Genomic DNA, 19943 nt, shown 5'->3' with positions numbered 1-19943 from the left:
GGCCCGTGGCTGCGCCCCCAGCCCACGCCAGACCTGAGACCTCCCTCACGGGAAGCTGGGAGTCCCACCCCACCCTGAAAATAAGAACAATAAAGCAAAATAAAACTGCAATTTGTAATTGCATGATTTCTCCCATGACTTGTGTTGTAATTCCTTGTTCTAAATATTCTCTTTCCTACCAAGTTTTGATTTTAAATTTTTCTGTTCTTTATTTTTCATGAAAGCTTCAGTCACCAGAAAGTTGAATCCCTTCTTTATAACAGACATTTTATTTATTTATGACTTTCTACCTCTCCCAGGATGTACACTAACTTAGAGAATAGTGAAGGCTCTGAGAAGACCTTCCTCACTGGCTGCTCCTCGCTTTCCTCTGTTGATTCCTCCTGATCCCTCCAATCACTGAGTAGCGGGCTCCCTCTTCACCTGGGCTTGGGCTCTTCTCCATCTACCTTCACTCCGAGGGTGGCTTATCCAGTCCACTAGGTTTCAATATCATCCATATGCTGTTGACTCCCCACATATCTCCATCCCAGACTCTATCCCAGAAGTGGGCTCAGTGGCCCAAGCGAATAGCTGGATGCCTAATAGGGATCCCAAACTTAACGTCCAAATGGAGCTTGTGATTTTCTGCCTCAGCCTTGTTCCTCCCACAGGTTTCCCTATCTTAGTTAAGGGCAACTTCATCCTTTCAGTTGCTCAGGCCAAAGCCTTCAGAACCACCCTTGACTTGACTCTCTTACACCACATATTTATTTGATGCATCTGCATTTTGTTGGCTCTACCTTCAAAATCTTCCCAGGCTCAATTCTCACCACCATGTCTCTATCATTGTTGTCCCAACCTCCATTATCTCATTTGCATTGTAATAGCTCCCTCACATTACTGCTTTCAATTTTCAATCCATAGTTGTAGAATTACAATTGAATTGAAACGCACCATTGCTTGGCAGCACATGAAGTCTGCTTAGAAATGCAACTTTGATCTGAAAACAGCTGGAACTCCATGACAGACTATGAAATTTCTGATCACAGGGTGATTTTGCAAGGTTCCCTGGCTAATGGAAAAACAATACTTCAAAGAGAAACTGCAGACAAACCAAAGCTCCTGGAATTTTACCTGGGAGAGTTGTTGAGAGAATTTAGCAGCTGAAAAACTGCCTGATTCTCTTCTTTTGCCTGGGATTTGAGGCAGGAACTTCTCTGACTCAGAAAAGCCTTTAGTTATAATTTACAGTTGGCCTGGGCTCTTCAGCTGGATTCCTTTCAAGCTTCACTTCCAAGAACCTCCTATTTGTTTTTCACTTACTGTCCTGTTTGTTTCACCCTCCTGAGCATGATCTATCTCACAAGCCCCTGCACACACCCCTTTACTGCAATAATATGTAGGCCCTGGGAGAGCAGTAGCTCAGTCTTTATAAATCAGAACTAGAAGCATCCTTAAGGATCTTCTGGTATAGGAGTCCATTAGATTGGGGGGGAAAAAAGTGAACTAGCAGGCTTTTTGCTGACCACATGTTAGGTTGTATTCTTTCTTTTCTTTTTTAAATCCTCACCCAAGGATATGCTTACTGATTTTAAAGAGTGGGGGGAGAGAGAGAGAGAAACATTGATTGGCTGACGCCCACACTCACCCCGACCAGGAATCTAACCCACAATCCAGGTATGTGCCCTGATGGGGAATTGAACCCTCAACCATACCGTGCACAGGGGACACCAACCAACCAAGGCCTGCCTCCAGCACGCCCCCTACTGGGGGTCCAGAGCACATGTACCTCATACTGTTGGATCCCTTCTTTCACCATACACATTGAAGACTATTGTGCTTGCCCACAAATAAATATTCACTTACTTTTCTGAAAACAGGGCTGGCTCTCTGTAGCCTAAAATAACAATTCTCAAATTGTTAAAAATATAGTTGTCATGTTTGTATCTTGATTGGGTCGGTTGTTACTGTTAGGGGGATTTGCCTAACAGCTACATGAGTAACAGCTACATGAGTGTATACATTTGTCAAAAATCATCATCCTTGCCCTGGCCGGTGTGGCTCGGTTGACCAGCGTCACATGCACCAAAAGGTGGCTAGTTTGATTCCTCTTCAGAGCACATGCCTGGGATCCCCAATATGGGGTGTGTATGTGCCCTGGATCCCCAGTAGAGGGCGTGCTGGAGGCAGCCCATGATGTATTCTATCCCTCTCCTCTCAAATCAATTTAAAAAAACATATATTTTTAAAAACATGGTTTTTAAAAATCATCAGCCTTGTACACTAAAAATGTGGGAATTCTGCTGTAATTTCTACCTCAGTAAATTTGATTTTAAAATTATGAGTAAAATTATGTCCGGCCTGCATGGTTCAGTGGTTGAGCGTTGACCCATGAAGAAGGTTGCTGTTCGATTCCCAGTCAGGGCACATGCCCAGGTTGCAGGCTTGGTCTCCAGTGGGGGGGGGAGGCATGCAGGAGGCAGCCAATTGATGACTCTCATCATTTATGTTTCTATCTCTTCCTCTCCCTTCCTCTCTCTGAAATCAATAAAATAAAAAATAAATAAATTATAAAATTATAAGTAAAATTAATAAAAAATACTAACCAAAAATTATTTGTAACTACATTATGACAAGAGATTAATATCCTTAAGGGATTATAAACATAATTCTCATACCAATAGTCATCTTATTTAATAATTAATGAAAGAACCAACAGTCTGACAATTCTTTGAAAACAATTTGAGAATGGTTAATGGGCAAAGGGATGCTGAAATATGATTGCTAAGTTAGAACCAAACTTCTTTCATGTCCTACAGGGTAATAAAATAGTAACCTTTGGGGTTGGTTATCTTTTCCATTAGACATGCAATTGCACCTTATCAGTTCCCTACAAGTTGTCCTCTAACTTTACAGAGTTATAAAACATCATTGCATCCTAATCAGTTGTTCATCAAAGTTAAATTTCCCCAAAAAGTCAGATGTCCCTTATGTGGGTGTTTTAGAAATTCTCCAGCATGATTAAAAAGCCACATAATCACCACATCACATTTTCAGATATTAGATAATTTCCCTCCACACATTTTCATTATTCCACATTTGATAAAGACAAGGAATAACTAATTTCTTTTTAACTCTACCTAGGAAAACAATAGCACAAGTATGACAGTAAATGGCAACTGCCTTTAGGGCTCAAGGTGGAGGTAACAGAGAGCAGAGGGGACTGTGGCAAACCAGAACATCATTCCCTTCCCCATCTGAAGGGGAAAGTGGCTGTGCAGCTCCAGCCAACTGTTGCCATGTGGGAGAGCTGGTCCTGTATTGCCATCCTTTCCCATTTTGAAGAGAATCTGGAAATACAAAATTTTATGTGAAACCTCTCAATTTTTAAATGTTGGCAACCAGTTAAAACTGCTCTCAAATTCTGTAAAAGCAGACAGGATGAAGGAAAGAATGAAAGGAAAGCCAACCTGCTGAATCTGGCCTCAGCCAGTGTCATTATCAGACCTAGAACAAAACCTTCTTACAGGAAGATTGAGGCCCAAAGAAACACCCCCAAATCACGAGGTAAGTTTGGGCTAGGCAGGACTTAGAACCCAAGTCCCTGGATTTCCAGGCAGAAGCTTTTCCCACAAGACAAAGAGAGGTATTTTCTTTGCCTCCCACCAAGTGCTTCATGTTTTATTTACTGATTGACCAAATTTAAATGACTTGTATATAAAGCTTATAGTAGCCTTAGGTCAAGTTCAAGTCAGTGTGATATGTCCACTGTTGTGTAGGATTACCCTTATTTATAACAATAGCTCCTTTTTTTTTTTTTTTTTTTTTTTAGCAATCTTTGTTCCAACCTCAATTCTAGGTGCTTTACTCATATCATATAATTTGGTCCTGTAATAACCACATGATTTAGGTACCACTATTACCTCCATTTTACAGATGGGGCAACTGAGGCTTAGAAAGGTAAAGTCACTTGCTCAAAGCCATAGCCCCACATATTTATGGTTCCAAAGTTGATGGTCTTAACCACTGGGCTAGACTATCTTTACTCGTTCATTCGTTCATTCAGTCAGTCAAGTAGCTACAATGTGTTGGTGCCAGTTGCTGAGCCAGGAATTATGGGGGAGAACAACTTCATAGACCCAAGTTCTAGTCTAAAGCCCTCAGGCTGAGCCTAACTGAGTCCATATTCAGCCCACATCCTACTCTTCTAATCCAAACTAACAAGTGGTTCTTGAAATGTACAAAAGACTGGGCTGTGTAATTTATACCTCAGCAAAGTTGATTTAAAAATTAGTAGAAGTAGCAGCCACCTCTAGATGTTTAGGGGTCCTGATCAAATGAAAAGATTTGTGATAATGCAAACACATTAGTAGACTAGGTTTCTTGAAGACCAGACCCTCTTGGTGTAGGAGGAAGAAAATGGTGTTGAGCTTGGATAGGGTTTGGATGTCAGCTGAGCTCAATGAGCAGGCAGGTCCTAGAGACAGGAAGAGAACTGTGCTTTAGGCAGCACGTGCACCTTGGATGCTGCAAAGAGAGAATGGAGGGACGAAGACTACTTTGGAGGTTATTACATGGGAAAAAAGGAGGGATGAATAATAGAGTTATTTCAGGGTACATTCAGCAGGCATGAGGTATAAATATCCAGATGTCACTTAAACTCTCTGGTTTAAGCAAGTTTCCAGCAGGCTCTTCATTAAAAAAAAAAAAAAAAAAGCAGTGTGATGGAAAGAGAGGATTTTCAAGGTCTAAATCCCAGTTCTTCAACTTTCTAGCCTTGTACCCTTGGAAAATTCATACATCTCAGGGCCTCAGTTTACTGATTTGCAAAGGGACCTAATAATATCTACCTTCTAAGGCCTTTGAGAGGGCAACCTAAATGGTACATGTGAAGCACTTGGTAAGTGGTACAGGCTTAATGTTTATTTCTTTCCTTTGTTTCCTTCTAGCTACAAGTCGAGTTGGGACATGTTCTTATCGGTTATGGAGCAGAGGAGTTCAAAAAATGTCCTTTACATAGTACAGTGGGAAGCCTCACAATTGGTGTTCTGAGAGCACTGTGAATTCTGAAAGGGCTTTTCAACTGTCAGAGAAAAATTACATTTTAATTGGTTGAATAAGATAGAAGAGCTTTTGTCTGGACACAAGCCCTAGTCCCAAGAAAGCTGGGCATCCATGAACAGGTCCTTATCTCCCTGGTCTCAGCTCCGCATCTATAAAATAGGGATGGTCCCCCTTGTCCACCTTATCGAAGGGTTTGCGGGGTATGTCGAACGAATTTGAAAAGTCTGGAGGCTTTGGCTGGAAATAAATGATAAAGATTTATTCAAGGGTCTTCAAATATACAAACTGGGAACAGAGCTAGGCAAAAACACATAAGTGTTCCAAAAACGGAAGAAAAGTTCTTACAGTGAAAAGTACATTCTTGAGGATTCTCAGTCCTGCATTCTTAGCCCTGGGACTGGCCCAGGGTAGTTATCAGTCAGAGGTCAGGAAGCCGGACGTGGGAGTCCCGGGGGAGGGGCAATCAGAGGCCCGGTGTCTGCCCAGATGTGTGGCCGGGCATTGACACAGGACTGGAAAGTGGAAAGAGTAAGTTACCAGGCTCGTTAGAACACTAGGGGTCTTTCCTCACGCCTCGACCTTCATAATGTTAATAATTTTAGCAGCTTGGTTAAAGTGCCTCCATTTTATAGATTCCTTATCTTCACTCTTTCCTCGGGTGCAGGGTTGTGAAAATTCTTTCGCAACCGTGCACCCAGATGCACCGATGCTAAGCTCATCGTTACCTGCCCGCGGAATACGTCCGTTTCCAGCTCTGACTCCTCCCCCGGGAGCGTGTCGGCGGAACGAAGTCTGATCCCGCGTCCGGCACCTAACGGAGGTTTACCCGGCTCGGTGGCCGGCGCTCCGACCCAAGCGTCGCTCTGGTGTAACGAAGTGGAATTAAAATTCTCCGTGAATCAGTGATCACCGCTGCGGTTACAGAGAGAACCCCGAATAAAGGAATCGATCGCATTTAGAAACTTACTCCTCGCTCACGGCGATAGCCCAAAGCTTTAGCATATGCTCATTTTCCCACTTACACTGAGCTCTTGTGGGAAATTCCTTTTTTCACGTTCTTTGACTTAAAATGTATCTCTATTTACCTCTCCCTAAAGTTTGGCTTCTTGACTTTCCTTTGCAACTGGCTGCAGAGCATCTTAATATGATTGGTTAAAGCCTCCGCGCGTTACCTTTCCCGTGATCCGACGGAGGAAATAGAAAAAAAAAAAAAGTGTGTCTTAAATCTGTTTTATTGGCCCCGGTGTAGCGACGCACCGCAAGGGCTTTGGCACTTCAAAAATGTGATTGGTTTTTATGTCTGTCAGTCACGCTGCCGGAAACCAATTCTATCGCCCGGTCGGAGGGAGGGGCTTAGGCTGGAAGGGTTTCCATTGGTTCGGAGCGCTCCGGCTCGCGACACCAGCCCGCACCGCTCGGTTGCCGTGGTTGCAGGTCGGGCCCGCCCGCTCGCGCGCTGACAGCGAGGCTTAGGGAGGAGGGGAGCGGGTCGGTTCCTCGGTCGGGAACGAGGCTCCGGCGGCCAGGCCCGCGCAGAGCTGTTGCCATGGCAGCCGCCGCCGGGGGCGCGGACCACGAGCCGCGCTCGGGACGCTCCAGCTCGGATGGCGAGTGCGCGGTGGCGCCCGAGCCCCTGACGGGCCCCGAGGGCCTCTTCTCCTTCGCCGACTTCGGGTCGGCGCTGGGCCGCGGCGCGGGCCTCCCGGGCCGGGCGTCGGGCGGGGCCCACTCTCCGCTGCGCTACCTCCACGTCCTGTGGCAGCAGGACTCGGAGCCCCGCGAGGAGCTGCTCTGCAAGATCCCCGCCGGCCGGCTGAGGCGCGCCGCCAGGCCCCACCGCCGCTTCGGGCCGCTGGGCAAGGAGGTGCACGGTGAGGAGCGCGGGAGGCGGGGCGCCCTCCGCCGGGACCGGCCCCCGGGCTCTCCCCGGGCCCGACCGGCTGGAGCCCTCGGACGTCCGATCTGAGGGCCCAGAGTGACCCCCGAATCTCCTTTCGGTAGTAATAATTATTACGTATGTCTGCTAAGGACCATGGATGTGAAGAAAAAATACTCTTCCTGCTCAGAGCCAGTCATCCTAGGCTTTTCACACTTGATAATTCCTGAATAGAAACTTTCCATGACTCCAGGTGTTTATTAGTAGATAAGAAAGTGGGGTACTGCGGAATACTTTTACTATCAGAGAGGGGCGGCCAGAGCCTATAGCCAAGTCCTACCAGCTTGTTTCAGTGCGCAGGCCTGGCTTGGGTTCCTCTGCCTCATTCAGCCTTAGTTTTCTCATCTGTAAAATGAGTACAGTACCTGCTTTACAGAGATTTGGGGAAAGTTAAGTAAGGTAATGCATGTATAGCTATTAATCTGCTTTTGTTGTGTGCCAAACACTGTTGTGATCATTTCTTTCTTTTTTTTTTTTTTAACACATCTCTATTGATTTCAGAGAGAGGAAAGGAGGGGGAGAGAGAGAGATAGAAACATCAATGATGAGAGAGTCATTGATTGGCTACCTAGCCCGCAACCCAGGCAAGTGCCCTGACCGGGAATCGAACCCCTACCTCCTGGATCCTAGGTCTATGCTCAACTGCTGAGCCACGCCCGGCCCGGCTGTTGTGATCATTTCTAATCCTCACGGTAATAACTCATTGAGATTCAGATACTGATCCCATTTTATGGAAGAGGAAACAGGCTCGGAGAAAGTACATTGCTCCAAGTCACGTAGCTAGAGCTCTACCAGACAAACTCCTGCTCTGATAGGTCTGCCATATGGTCTTTACAATTTGTGGGTGACATGGAAACCAACGCCCTGAAAGATACAAGAATGGAGACTTTTAGGGTTCCTTCTAGTACTGTCCGTGTGATCCCACTTATGTCCAGTGATGTTATAAAGATTAAATGAGAATTTGAGAGTAGTATATAATCCACAAAGTACTCTATGAATATAAGGAATTATTATGTATCTGAGTTGCAATTTTTGAGTTGGCATTGCTTCTTATTAGCCTCTTATATAGAGGTAGTTTCATTGAAGAAGATGCTTCTGCTGAGGAATTACCAGATTTAAGTAAGTCATTTGGGAATGGCCTATTTTGAAGGAGAATATAAGACTCTCTGTGTAACCTGTTCACAGAGAGCTTCCATGTAAACATCTCATTTTGTCTTTGCAACAACTCAGGGCTGTCAGGACAGGGCTCGACCTTGTTTTGTGAATGATAGACCTGAGCTGGGTTAACTAACCCGCTTAAGTCACCCAGCTACTACAAGTGGCAGATTCAAGATCTGGCTCTGGCTCCAAAGGCCTTGGAGGATTTGCAACAGAATGTGACTTTTGCACTAGTTGTGCCACATTTCAAGTTTCTCCTTGTTCCGGGTAGTGGCTCTTGTATCCTGGCACCTTTCTTTCCCTCTAGGTGCTACTGTGGCTGAATGATGGGTTAACTAGGAAGCCGTCCACTTTCTGCTTCCTCATGGCTGCTGCTGTTGTGTGTTTTTTTAACCTGCACTCTTGCTCTCTTCACAGCTCTGAAGAGGCTGAGGGACTCGGCCAATGCCAACGATGTGGAAACAGGTGAGTGTGCAAAGCTGATCCAGCTCCGTGGGATGGTTAGGGAAGGAGAAATCCAGGTAACCAATACCTGGGAAGATGGTGCTTGAATTCATTCAGTCTGACAGCTCACCCGTGGACCATGCTTACTGTAGTTATTGTATTACTTGCAGTCATCTTGCAGAAGATTTGTCTGGCGAAGGTGCTCACTGTTCCCATGCTTCCCTGTCACCGTAAACTTCCTGATGTCTAAGGGTTTATCACCCTGTGGACTCCTTGATGGTGGGGACCACGCCTGCTTTTGTATCCCTGACACCCAACAGATTAGACTTTTGGGAACGAACAGTCAATTTTAGCTGCCAGGAGAGCGACCATCTGCACAGAGCAACCACCTTCAGCTGTTCACTACACCTTTGTGGTAGCTGGGTCACTGGTTCTCAAACTTATTTTTTGGCAGGACATCTAGACAGCATGGGAGGGGCTTCTAGCAGGACACCACCCTGGTTTTTTTGTCATTGCTCTCTAGCATTCACTAGCTGATAGGGCAGTAGCAGTATCAAAGGTACAAGGACAAGTTAGAGGAAAAAAGTTAATTTTATCCAATTAATTCTTTCTGGGAATTAGGGGAAAGTGGTCCGTTCGTTCCTATGGCTGCTGCAGCAAATTACCACAAACATAGTGGTATAAACAACACAAATGTATAAGGGCATGTCATCTTTGGGAGCCCTTCTTCTGCTTACCTCAAGTGGGCAGCAATTTCTACATTTTAGTTGGACTTGTGCATGTAACACATAATGCCTCACATTTTGTAATGGCTCCGTACTTTTCAGAGAAGGAATTTCACATTCATTATTCTCACCACAGCAGCTCTGGAGCTTGGCAGGGAAGAGATTACTCCCATTTGGTGGTTCATTGGGGCTCAAATCTTACTCCCAGCCCAGCTCTTTCCACTGCCCCATGCTACTGGCAATGTACTTCATTCTTTTTAGCTTAGCTTAACCTGGGATTTAGTCTGTGTGGCTCCAGAACCTGTGCTCTGTCCACTCTAAAGGGCTGCCTCCTGGGCGCAAAGTAAGCATTGACCAACAGCTTGGGCAGCTGTGTCCAGCTGGAGTGGGTGTGTATCAAAATTCAGGTAGTGGTTTGGGGCCAGTCTGTGCTGGGGATTTCTGTGACTCTAGAATTCCTGACTTTAAGGGCCAGGATCCTTCTACGATGTCCTGTCCCTAGACAAATAGTTTGAGCACCCAGAATCTGTGGCTATCAGTGTGCTCTCAGGAGAACAAGCCCCTATCATGGCAGTCCCCGTGGGGCAAGTATCCAGGAGGAACAGGCTCTCCTGTGCATCACCATGGCTTGCCTGGAAGGGCCCCGAGCATCCCTCTCCGTCCCCTGGGACTGCAGCATAGCTAACACTGCCACTCTTTCCCCCGCTGCCCTCTGTCTTGGTGGTACCAGTGCAGCAGCTGCTGGAAGATGGGGCAGATCCCTGTGCGGCAGATGACAAGGGCCGCACAGCTCTACACTTCGCCTCCTGCAACGGCAACGATCAAATCGGTGAGTCCTATAGTGGGAGAAGAGGGCGCGGCTGGACAAGTAGCATCTCTGCAGAAGATCTGCTGTCTGTACAGCCAGGGGAGGTGCCCACTCCTCTCACTCCCTGAGCCTGTGGGTCTGGCACTGCCAGACTGGGGGAAGGGTTAACCTGGGGAAAGACTATGATTGCCTCCGAGGCTGGGGCCAGTCCTTGAAGACATTCAGGCCACATTTACTCAGAGCCAAGAGCAGCAGTGGGGCAGTCCTTTTTTTAGGAGCCTTTTTTGGGTGTGGTGTAACTTATAAACAGTGAACTTTCTGTATGTCTACACTGGTGTAACCACTGCCAGGATCGAGACATAGAATCTTTTTTCTTCACCCTAAAATATGTTTTTCAGTAATTCTAGAGAAAGAAGAAGGGAGAGGAAGAGAGAGAGAAAACATTGATGTGAGAGACATATCAATCGGTTGCTTTCCACATGTGCCCCCACCAGGGATCGAAACCACAACCCTTCGGTGCACAGACGGCACTCCAACCAACTGAGCCACACCAGCCAGGGTGACTTAGAATATTTCACATCGAATATTTTCAGAACCCCACAGCCTGACTGCCCCACCCAGTTCTTAACCCCATATGGACCTGTTAGTTTTGCCTGTTTTTGAATTTCACATAAATGGAGGCATAGAGTATGTACTCTTTTGTGTCTTGACTTTTTTCACTCAAAATTATATCCTTTCCCTGACCGGGTGGCTCATTTGGAGCATTGTCCTATACACCAAAAGGTTGTGGGTTCACTTCCCAGTCAGGGCATGTACAGGAAACAACAAATTGATCTCTCTCTCTCTCTCTCCTTCCTCTCTTTCTAAAATCAATAAAAACATATCCTCAGGGAGGATTTTAAAAATTTATATCCTTGAGAATCATTTCTAAGTGTTGTATGTTCTTTCTTATTGCTGGGTAGTATTTCATTGTGTGATGTATGACAGTTCACCCACTCTACTATTGATGGGCGTTTGTGTTCTTCTCAGTTTTGGGCTATTATGAATAAAGCTGCTATGAACATTCTTATACATGTGGCTTGGTGGATGTAAACACTTATCTACATTAGATACAAACCCAGGAATGAAACTGTTGGGTCACGGGTATGCATACATTTAGCTTTAGTAGGTACTACCAAACTTCTTCCAAGGTGGTGGTGCCAATACACACTACCACCAGCATTGCAAGAGAGTTCCAGATATTCGCACATTCTTGCCAGTACTTGGTATTGTCTCTTTTTAATTTTGATACAGTGGTATCTCATTGTGGTTTAGTTTGCATTTCTTTGACAGCCAGTAATGTCAAGCACATCTTCATGTATTTACTGGACATTTTTATGTCCTCTTTTGTGGAGTATCTGTTCAAGTCTTGTCTATTCTTTTTTTAGCAAGTTGCCTATCTTTTATTGATTTGTAGAAATTCTTTATATATCCTTTAAAAAAAAAAATTTGATTGATTTTAGAGAGAGACAGAGAGAAACATTTGTTTTTCCACTTCTTTATGCATTCATTGGTTGCTTCTTATTTGTGCCCTGACTGGATGCAGCCTTGGTGCCGTGTCTGGATGAAGCTCTTACCAACTGAGCTACCAGGCCAATGTATTCTGGTTATAAGTCATTTATCAAGTACAAATGACTTACCTTTCCTGATCTTGCCTTTTATTTTCTAAATGGTGTCCTTTGATGACTACAAGTTCTTATAAATTTTAATTTATCAATCTTTTTCTTTTATATGGTTAGTATTTTTATGACCTATCTAAGAAATCTTTGCCTATCCCAAGATCATGAAGATAGTTTCCTGTTTTCTTTTACAAGCCTGGCTGAGCGTTCATTTTTAGGTCTGTGGCCCCTCTTGAATTAGTTTCTGTATATGATGTGACACTCAGCCTGGCCCCCACTATGAGTCAGTTTGCCTGCACATTTGTCTGGATAGTTGAGCCCTGCTGATCCCACAGCCCACCCTTGAGGTGGCCTAGAGACCCTCAAGGAAGGGGTACTCAGCATCATCCATTTGTCTAATTCCCACTGTGGTACTTGGCTGTGAAAGGAGCAGAACATGCTCCTGAGAATCTTCCCTAGTAGCCACTACTGTTGGAAGAGCTTTCTTTAACTCTTAAACTCTCAGTTCTGTAACACCTGCATAGGCCAGGAGACCCTCCTGGCACCCTCAGTTCCGGGCCCTCAGAGTCCCGCATGTGAACTGTGTGAGTGAGTGAGTGAGTGAGTGAGTGAGTGAGTGAGTGAGTGAGTGAATGAAACAATGTAAGGGACTGTGTTTCCTTTCCGTGTCCACACTTTGAGTGAGCCTCTTTAGCTAGATTAGGGGTCAGGGTCCAGTCCATAGAAGCCTCTGACAGCTCCTCTTGGGTTTTTCCCATTTCCAGTGCAGCTGCTTCTGGACCATGGGGCCGATCCCAATCAGCGAGATGGGCTGGGGAACACGCCACTGCACCTGGGTAAGTGCCTGAAAAGCTGCCAAGACACCCTTTTCTGCAGCACAGACAGGCTCCTTTGATGAAGAGCCTGGGGTCCTGCAGGCTCCAGGCAGGATCTCCTATCATCTAGGGAGAGCCTTAGCCCCCAGTGTGTGCACCAGGGATTTCCCTATCCACCACTAGTTGGCTGTGCCCTGAGCAGAGCTGATGTAGCAACCTAAATTGGCTCAGCGGCAGCTCTGCTAGGAGAGGTGAGACCAGCTGGTTCCTGCCCTGTGGCTGACTCACACCGTAGCTCACGTGAGGCAGGTACCATCTCCAAGCCTCAGTTTCCCCAGTGGTACAGGGAGGGAGCCAGACTTGATTGCTGAGTCCCACTGAGTTGCCGCCTTGGTGATGCCTTCTCAGGCGGCATGACCTGACCAGGCACACTCAGAGGCACAGCCCTGCTCCCTCCAGCAGGCGTACAGGGCTCAGCCCTGGCACTCCTGCACTTTTAAATCCCTGTTCTTCCGCAGCGGCCTGCACCAACCATGTTCCTGTCATCACCACACTGCTCCGAGGAGGTATGTAGTACCTTCCCCTTCTCCCTCCTCTCTCTCACCCTCACCCTCAGCATGCTCACCTCTGCCTCCTCCCACAGGGGCCCGTGTGGATGCCCTGGACCGCGCTGGCCGCACGCCCCTGCACTTGGCCAAGTCAAAGCTGAGCATCCTGCAGGAAGGCCACTCCCAGTGCCTGGAGGCTGTGCGGCTGGAGGTGAAGCAGGTAAGGGCCCCTCTCATGCTGAGCCCATGGCACCGAGCAAGCACTAGACAGGTGCTGCCCTCACCACAGACACCCTCACCTCCAGCACCAGGGCTCCCAGGTCGCTTCACACTGACCCCAGTTGGCGCCTGCTGTACTCTGCCTCTTGGCGGCAGCAGCAGGCCTCTCTGTGCCTCCTAGCTGGGACCCCACAGCCCAGCCCACGCTCTCTTTTCAGATCATCCAGATGCTAAGGGAGTACCTGGAGCGCCTAGGGCGGCATGAGCAGCGGGAACGGCTGGATGACCTGTGCACCCGCCTCCAGATGACTAGCACCAGAGAGCAGGTGAGCTGCTGTGCACCTCAAAGCCTCTGCCCACTTCCTTTGAAGCTGCTGGTGGCCCTTCTCTCTGGGGTGGTCTGATACCACCTGCTTTTGAGGATTAACCCTTGGGCAGCTGTTCCATAGTCACAGCAAAGCCACCACATGCCTTGGGAAGCCTGCCCGCCAGGCCTGTGGTATTGGGAAGGAGACCAGGCTTATCCTGGGACCTGTGACAGAGCCTCATCTTGTCCCGCAGGTGGATGAGGTGACCGACCTCCTGGCCAGCTTCACCTCCCTCAGCTTGCAGATGCAGAACATGGAGAAAAGGTAGCAAGAGGGGCTGGCTCCCTGCCTTCCCACCCTGCCCCTGCCCAACCTGCCCACGTGCTCTCATTACAAAGAAAAGACTGACACCTGGGACTTTGGAGCTGCACTTGTCTGGGAGGCCCTCATCCTCACCCCCAGATGCTGTGGGCCAGAGATGCTCTCTCACCGACCTCAGAGCCTCTCCCAGCCATGGTCTCCATCATCTCTGTGGGCTGGGACCACAGCCCCCAGCTTCTGCAGCCACACCTCAGCTCCAGCCGACGTGCACCGTCCTAGCAGGGCTCACTCATCCCGTGGTCTCCCTGGAACCCTCAGCAGGCCCCACACCCTTCTCTGTGTCCCTTCCCAGTCATGGTTACCAGTGGACCCACACATGGACTTGTTGCAGCCAGCAGGGTACGGGCTTAGGGCAGGTGGTCTTGGGCATAGGGGGCTTCTTGGCTGGCCCTGCCCCTCTCACCAGCACTTAGATTTAGACTTGGCACCTGACTTTCAAGGGAACACTACTGTGAGTTTCTCTGGTTGAAATGAGAGGGTTGGTAAAGCCTAGACCCTAGAAATACAAGGTTAGGAAGGGCCCTGCTGAACCCAGAGCAGAAAACCCCAACCCTTTTTCTCCCAATCACTGAAGCACCAGGAGGGCATAGCAATTCTGTCGCCTAGTTGGAGTACGCTGAATAGTGGCCCCCAAGATGTCCATGTTCTAATCCCAGGAATCTGTGAGCGTGACCTCTTATGGCAAAAGGGACTGTGCAGATGCTGTAAGTCAAGGATCTTTAGACAGGCGCTTATCCTGATAGTCCAGGTGGGCCTGATGTGATCACAGGGACCCTGAGAGGGAGGTGGTCAGAGGGGAAGTAGGGAATACGGTAATGGAAGCAAAAGCTGGAGTCATGTGAGGAGGGGTCACAAGCCAAGGAATGCAGGTGGCCTCCCAAAGCTAGAAAAGGCAAGGAAGGCGTTCTCCCCTCACAACTGCCAGAAGGAACCAGTCCTGTCGGCACCTTGGCTTTAGCCCAGTCAGACTATTTTAGAATTATGACCATCCGAACTGTAAGAATAAATTTGTGTTGTTTTAAGCCACTAAGTTTGTGGTAATTTGTTGCAACAGGAAACTAATATACTAGAAAAAGCTCAAAACTCACTGGAAAGGAGGTTCCCACTCCCACTGCAGCAGGAGCAGACATTTCCTTTGTTGTGGGCCATGGACACTCAAAAGACAGCGCCCCCTCGTGGCAGGGATCTGCCACAGAGGAAGGCCGAAGGGATGCGAGGCATTTGACTACAGTGTAAAGGCAGGTTTGTTCCGGGTCATCAGTCATGTCCACTCTGGCTCTGCCCCATGTTCCCTCCCACCAAATTGGAATTCTGGCTCCTTTTCAGAGGACAGGAGCTTGTTCCCCAAATCCCAGCTTGCTCAGGTCTGAATTAAACTCATGGAACCCCGCTTACACCCCAGACCCTGAAGAAAAAAGTGTCTCTCTGTGGGTATGAGATACAGGGGCCCGGGCTGCCTCCAGTACCCTGTGAGAGGGGAAGCCGAAAGCTCCACCAGGTGGCAGGGTTGAGGAGGGGAAAGTGTGGTGGCCCTGAGACAGGGTGGGAGGCAGAGGAAGCAGTAAGCTGTTTCCATGGACCTCAGGTTGCTGCTGCTGTGAGTGGTGGCTGCCAGCTGACTGGGTGAGTGAAGTGAGCGAGGAGAGGTGCAGGGGGCGGGGCGGCTTTTCTCCCTTTCTGTCCATGTTATTAGTTCCCTCCAAGTGAGCCTGCCCACTCAGGCCCAGTGGCCTCAGTTGAGCTTCCGTTTCTACAGGGACTCTGCTGGGGCCTGTGCCTGGACACAGCCTTCCTTGACCATGGCCCCAGCAGGAGCCGGACAGGGAAGAGTCCTGGCAGTGGAGAGGCAGGGGCAGGTGGGAGTGGACTTCAAACAGGTGGGCCCCTTTTCTCGGGACCTGTTTCTCTGGGCCTCCCCCCACCACACCCCCAGGGTCAATCACCCTGGAGAGAGTGGAGGCAAGGTTTCTCAACTCAGGTCTACGGGGTTCAATTAACGGGCCCTTAGAGACGTACAAACCCTCTGACACTATGCAAGATTTTGTGTACAGTGTGTTTCTGATAAAAGGGTCCATAGATTTCATTCTCAACAGGGTCCACACTCAGAAGAGGTTAGGGGCTCCTGCTGTAGACTCTGGGAACAGATAGGTGAGGGACCTGCCTAGGACATCCTGAGGACTATCTGGGCCCTTCTGGGGCCCGTTATCCCCTAGGGCAGGCTGCTTTGTGCTGGCAGAGCTGAGGGGTGGGGCATGCTGAGATGTGACGCTGCCCTGAGATGACTATGTGTGTTTCCAGGGCAGCTTGACACAGAATCACTGGCTGACTCCCAACAAGTCCCTGGCCTGGACCAAACCATCTGCACCTGGAAATCGACATTCTCCATCCCAGTGGTGCCCAGCCATCCACCCCAGCCCTGCAGCCAAGTAACCATGAGAACAGGCTGCTAGGGCAAGCGAAAGGGTCATTGTCAACTCCCTCCCTGGCCATGGAGACAGTGAACAGAGATGAAGGTGGCTTATAGGCCAATCATCAGATACTTGCCAGACAGTGAGGCAGCGAGACAATCTGCCTCGCCTTATTTCCTACCAGGGTTTACCCTGCAACCCCAATTCTGCAAAGAGCCAGCCAGTTCAGTTCAGTGCCAGACATTGGAGTGAGTCAGAAAGCACACAGTGGACCCTGAGCTGTCTGGGCTGGGCAGGGGGCAGGAGGGGGAACTCCACAGAGGTTGCCCACACAGGAGTTAGTTCTGTTACTAGCTGTTCCAGGAATTACTGAATTTGGGGGGGGACGCAGGGAGGGGGTGAGGAGTGGGGGCAGGAAGAAGAAATCCATCTTTGTTGATTTCACCCTCTGGGAGGGTCCTTTGCTTCATACCTCACATTTGTTCATGTTAGAAATACTGAGCACTTGCTGTGCACCAGGCATTGCTCTGGGTGGGAACATAGTGGACCAAAGGACAAAATCTCTGCCGGACATGGCTCCTGGCGAACTGTGGGAAGTGCTCGGAGGAGAAGATTCACAGGTTCTCTCGGCCATCCTGTGAGATAACTGGCCTTGCTGCTGCCTTTGGTGGGTGAGAAAGTGCAAGACTGCTAGGGCCACCCAACCAGGCAGCTAGGCTGGACCCTGGATCCACTCCAGGCTCATACGGTTTCCACCAGGCCTGAAATTAAGCTGCCTCTGAAGCAGTGTCCTAAAATGCAGGGCGGCCACATTCATTGAGCTCCTACTGTGTGCTGGCAGGCCCTTCATACAAGTTCGTTGATTTAGTATTTGCAATAAAATGTGAGGTAGCCAACAGTATTGCTCCCACTATTTTACAGACACAGAAAATCAAGGCTAGGAGAAAGAAAGAAATTTGCTTGAGGTCAGATAGCTGGTGCGTGGGGCTCAGCCCAGGTCTAGCATAATCTCTGCCAACGTTTCCAAAGTGCCAATGTCTCCAGTCTCTGGGACCCAGTCAGTAGGAATCCATAGGCCTTACTGAGTGAGTCTCCGTCTCCGTGACCAGCCTCAGGCACAGGAGGGTCCGGCCCTTTCCTCACTTAGCACAGGTTATAGTGTGCTTGGTGGACAAGGCATGTGCCTGGTCACTGGGGAGAAGAGAAAGGACAGCAGGAGACAGTGGGGGGGCTGAGCTGAGCCTGGAGTGATCCGTGCTGCTCTTTGGTGGCTGCCTCCACTATTAACAGGCCTCCAGAGGTAGTCTGAGAGCTGGCTGAGGGTGACTGGCTGGCCAGAGAGGAGGTGAGACCAGGCAACAGAAGTCCTGAGGTCTGACGGTAACAGAAACCAGCTGAGGCTGTCACCTCCAAGTGGAGGTCATATGTGCCCTCACCCAGAGCAGGCACCATGAGCTCTGGGGAAAAGCCCCTCTGGGAGAAAGTCCCTGTCCCCACCAGGGATGCCTGCTCCCTAGACTGCTTCAGATGCTGAGCCCAAGCCAGGGGTAGGAGATCAGGAAGCTGGACTGATGCCTGAGTCACCCCAACAAAGACCGTGGCTCTCCACCAGCTATGGGGCCCAAAGGGCATTCCAGCCCAACGCCCTGATGCTAGCTCGCCAGCTGACACCAAGGCCTCAGTGCCTGCAGGAAGAGGTGGCCAGCTCACTTTACAGATGAGGAAACATGCTCAGGGAAGCAAGAGTCCTGCCTGAAACCCCAGACCAGTGTTCTCTTGTCCCTATGACTGGCCTATGCCAGCCTGGTAACTCTCCCACTTTGGAAGCCCAGGAGGATGCCATGTGCTACAGAAGCACTTGCCAGTCAGCACATCCAGGGGGGCAGAGGCAGGTGAATCCTGCCTCCTCAGCTGGACACCAGGATCTGCCTGCGGAGCCCTTGAAACCTCACATATGGTTGGCAGCAGCGTGAGCAGTGTGCCTCCGATGGGGTCCAGCTTGGACAGAGAGCTCAGGTCTGCAGGCCACTGAGGCTCAGGGGGGTCAGAGCCGGGAAGTGCAGGAGCCAGGATTCCAACCCAACAGTGTGGCTCAAAGTCCACCTTGACCCCTGCACTATGCCAACTCTCTGAGTTGACCTGGCAGGTACACCCAATGCCCAGGCCAACGCCCTCCCCAGCACCGCCGTCCAGAGCATCCCCAGGTACTCAGCCCTTCCTCACCACCCCACCTCCTGCTTCAGTCTCACACCTCCACTGAGCCTGCGCCACTGGAACGGCATGGCACCAAGCAGATACCTCAGTAAATCAGTCTCATCCGTACCCCAGAAACCACTGCAGCCTGCATCGCCTGGCCCTCTGGCCACAGGCCATCTTGGATCCAGCTGGCAGCTCGCAAATGAGCCCTGCATCGGGGCTGAGGAACTGATGTTCATTAATAGGAAGCCTTGGGTACTTAATTGGTATTGATGTCCGCAGGTACACACCTCGAAGTTGATAGATGCTGCTGTGCCTGCCAGCCTTGGGCACGGAGAGGGGTTGATTAACATCGCTGTGCCAGGGCCCTCACATCGCCCACCTTCCCCAGGCCTGAGTTTTCGCCCTGACTGCAGTTGCTATACAGGGGTGGGAGGGCTCACCTTTGCACATCCAAGTTCCTCCCTTCCCCTCAACCGACTCCTTCCTGCCTCTTCTCTTCCCTAAAGACCATGAAACGGAAATCAGACAAACTTGAACTAAGGCCTCCCGCTCTGTTTCTGGCAAGCTCTGTGATCTTGGGCAAGTTACTTAACCTCTCTGGGCCTCAGTGTTTTCATCTTCAAACTCTAAAGCAGACGAGACACACGTTCTAGGCCAAGCACAAGACCTGAAGGGTAGTAGGTGTCCAGCACCAGTGCCCTGTGGACACCCCTCACAACGTCCCACAGGCCCCACAGTCTCAGCATGTTCCCACTGAGCTCAGCATCTTCCCTCTCAAACCTGACCCTCGTCATCCCCACTGCCACCCCCAGTAGCCAGAGGCAGAAGTCTGGGGTGTCCTCTGGGATACCTCTCTCCTCCCCCATGTTCAATCACCAAATCCGGAAAAGTGTACCCCCTAAGGGGCTGTCTCATCTATCCCATCTCCCCACGTCTCCCCACCCACTGACAGCATCTTAGATATCTTCATCTCTGGGCCCTCACTCCGGCCTCCTAACTCCCCTCCCTGCTGTCCCTCCCCAGGAAAGCCTGCCTTGCAGCCGAAGTCTCTAAAGAGTAGATCTGATAGGGTCATTCTTTTATTTAAAACCTTTCAGTGGCTTACCCTGGCCGGGTGGCTCAGTTAGTTGGAGAGTCATCCCATGCACCAAAAAGTTGTGGGTTTGGTTCCCAGTCAGGGCACAAACCTAGGTTGGGGATTCGGTCCCCGGTTGGGGTGCATACGGGAGACAACTGATCGATGTTTCTCTCTCACATCTCTCTCTCCCCCTCCCTTCCTCGATCTCTAAA

General features: G+C 49.4%; 1 protein-coding gene across 3 annotated transcripts; it reads left to right on the top strand.

Annotated features, from left to right (window-relative positions):
• Positions 1-6475: 6475 nt before the first annotated feature.
• On the top strand, positions 6476-17350 carry ANKRD54 (ankyrin repeat domain 54). Of its 3 annotated transcripts, none has more exons than XM_081131005.1 (9): positions 6476-6917; positions 8558-8605; positions 10040-10138; positions 12540-12611; positions 13109-13156; positions 13234-13358; positions 13576-13683; positions 13919-13989; positions 16345-17350. In XM_081131005.1, exons 1-9 carry the CDS (start codon positions 6593-6595, stop codon positions 16352-16354), a joined length of 906 nt encoding a protein of 301 aa, XP_080987131.1. In that variant the 5' UTR covers positions 6476-6592; the 3' UTR covers positions 16355-17350. The 3 variants fall into 3 exon arrangements, with proteins under 3 accessions (XP_080987131.1, XP_080987130.1, XP_080987129.1); XM_081131004.1 differs by lacking the exon at positions 16345-17350 and adding an exon at positions 15101-15131; XM_081131003.1 differs by lacking the exon at positions 16345-17350 and adding an exon at positions 14128-15072.
• The last annotated feature ends 2593 nt before the right edge of the window (positions 17351-19943 follow it).

The sequence above is a fragment of the Miniopterus schreibersii genome, assembly GCF_964146895.1.
Source record: "Miniopterus schreibersii genome assembly, chromosome: 2".
Classification (NCBI taxonomy): Eukaryota; Metazoa; Chordata; class Mammalia; order Chiroptera; family Miniopteridae; genus Miniopterus; species Miniopterus schreibersii.
This window is presented reverse-complemented; position numbering and strand designations above follow the sequence as displayed.

Coding starts and splice junctions, on each gene's coding strand:
- ANKRD54 (XM_081131003.1), top strand. CDS start 6,593: ATGGCAGCCGCCGCCGGGGGCGCGGACCACGAGCCGCGCTCGGGACGC. Junction 8,606..10,039: donor TGCCAACGATGTGGAAACAG/GTGAGTGTGCAA, acceptor TGGTGGTACCAG/TGCAGCAGCTGCTGGAAGAT. Junction 13,157..13,233: donor CACCACACTGCTCCGAGGAG/GTATGTAGTACC, acceptor CTCCTCCCACAG/GGGCCCGTGTGGATGCCCTG.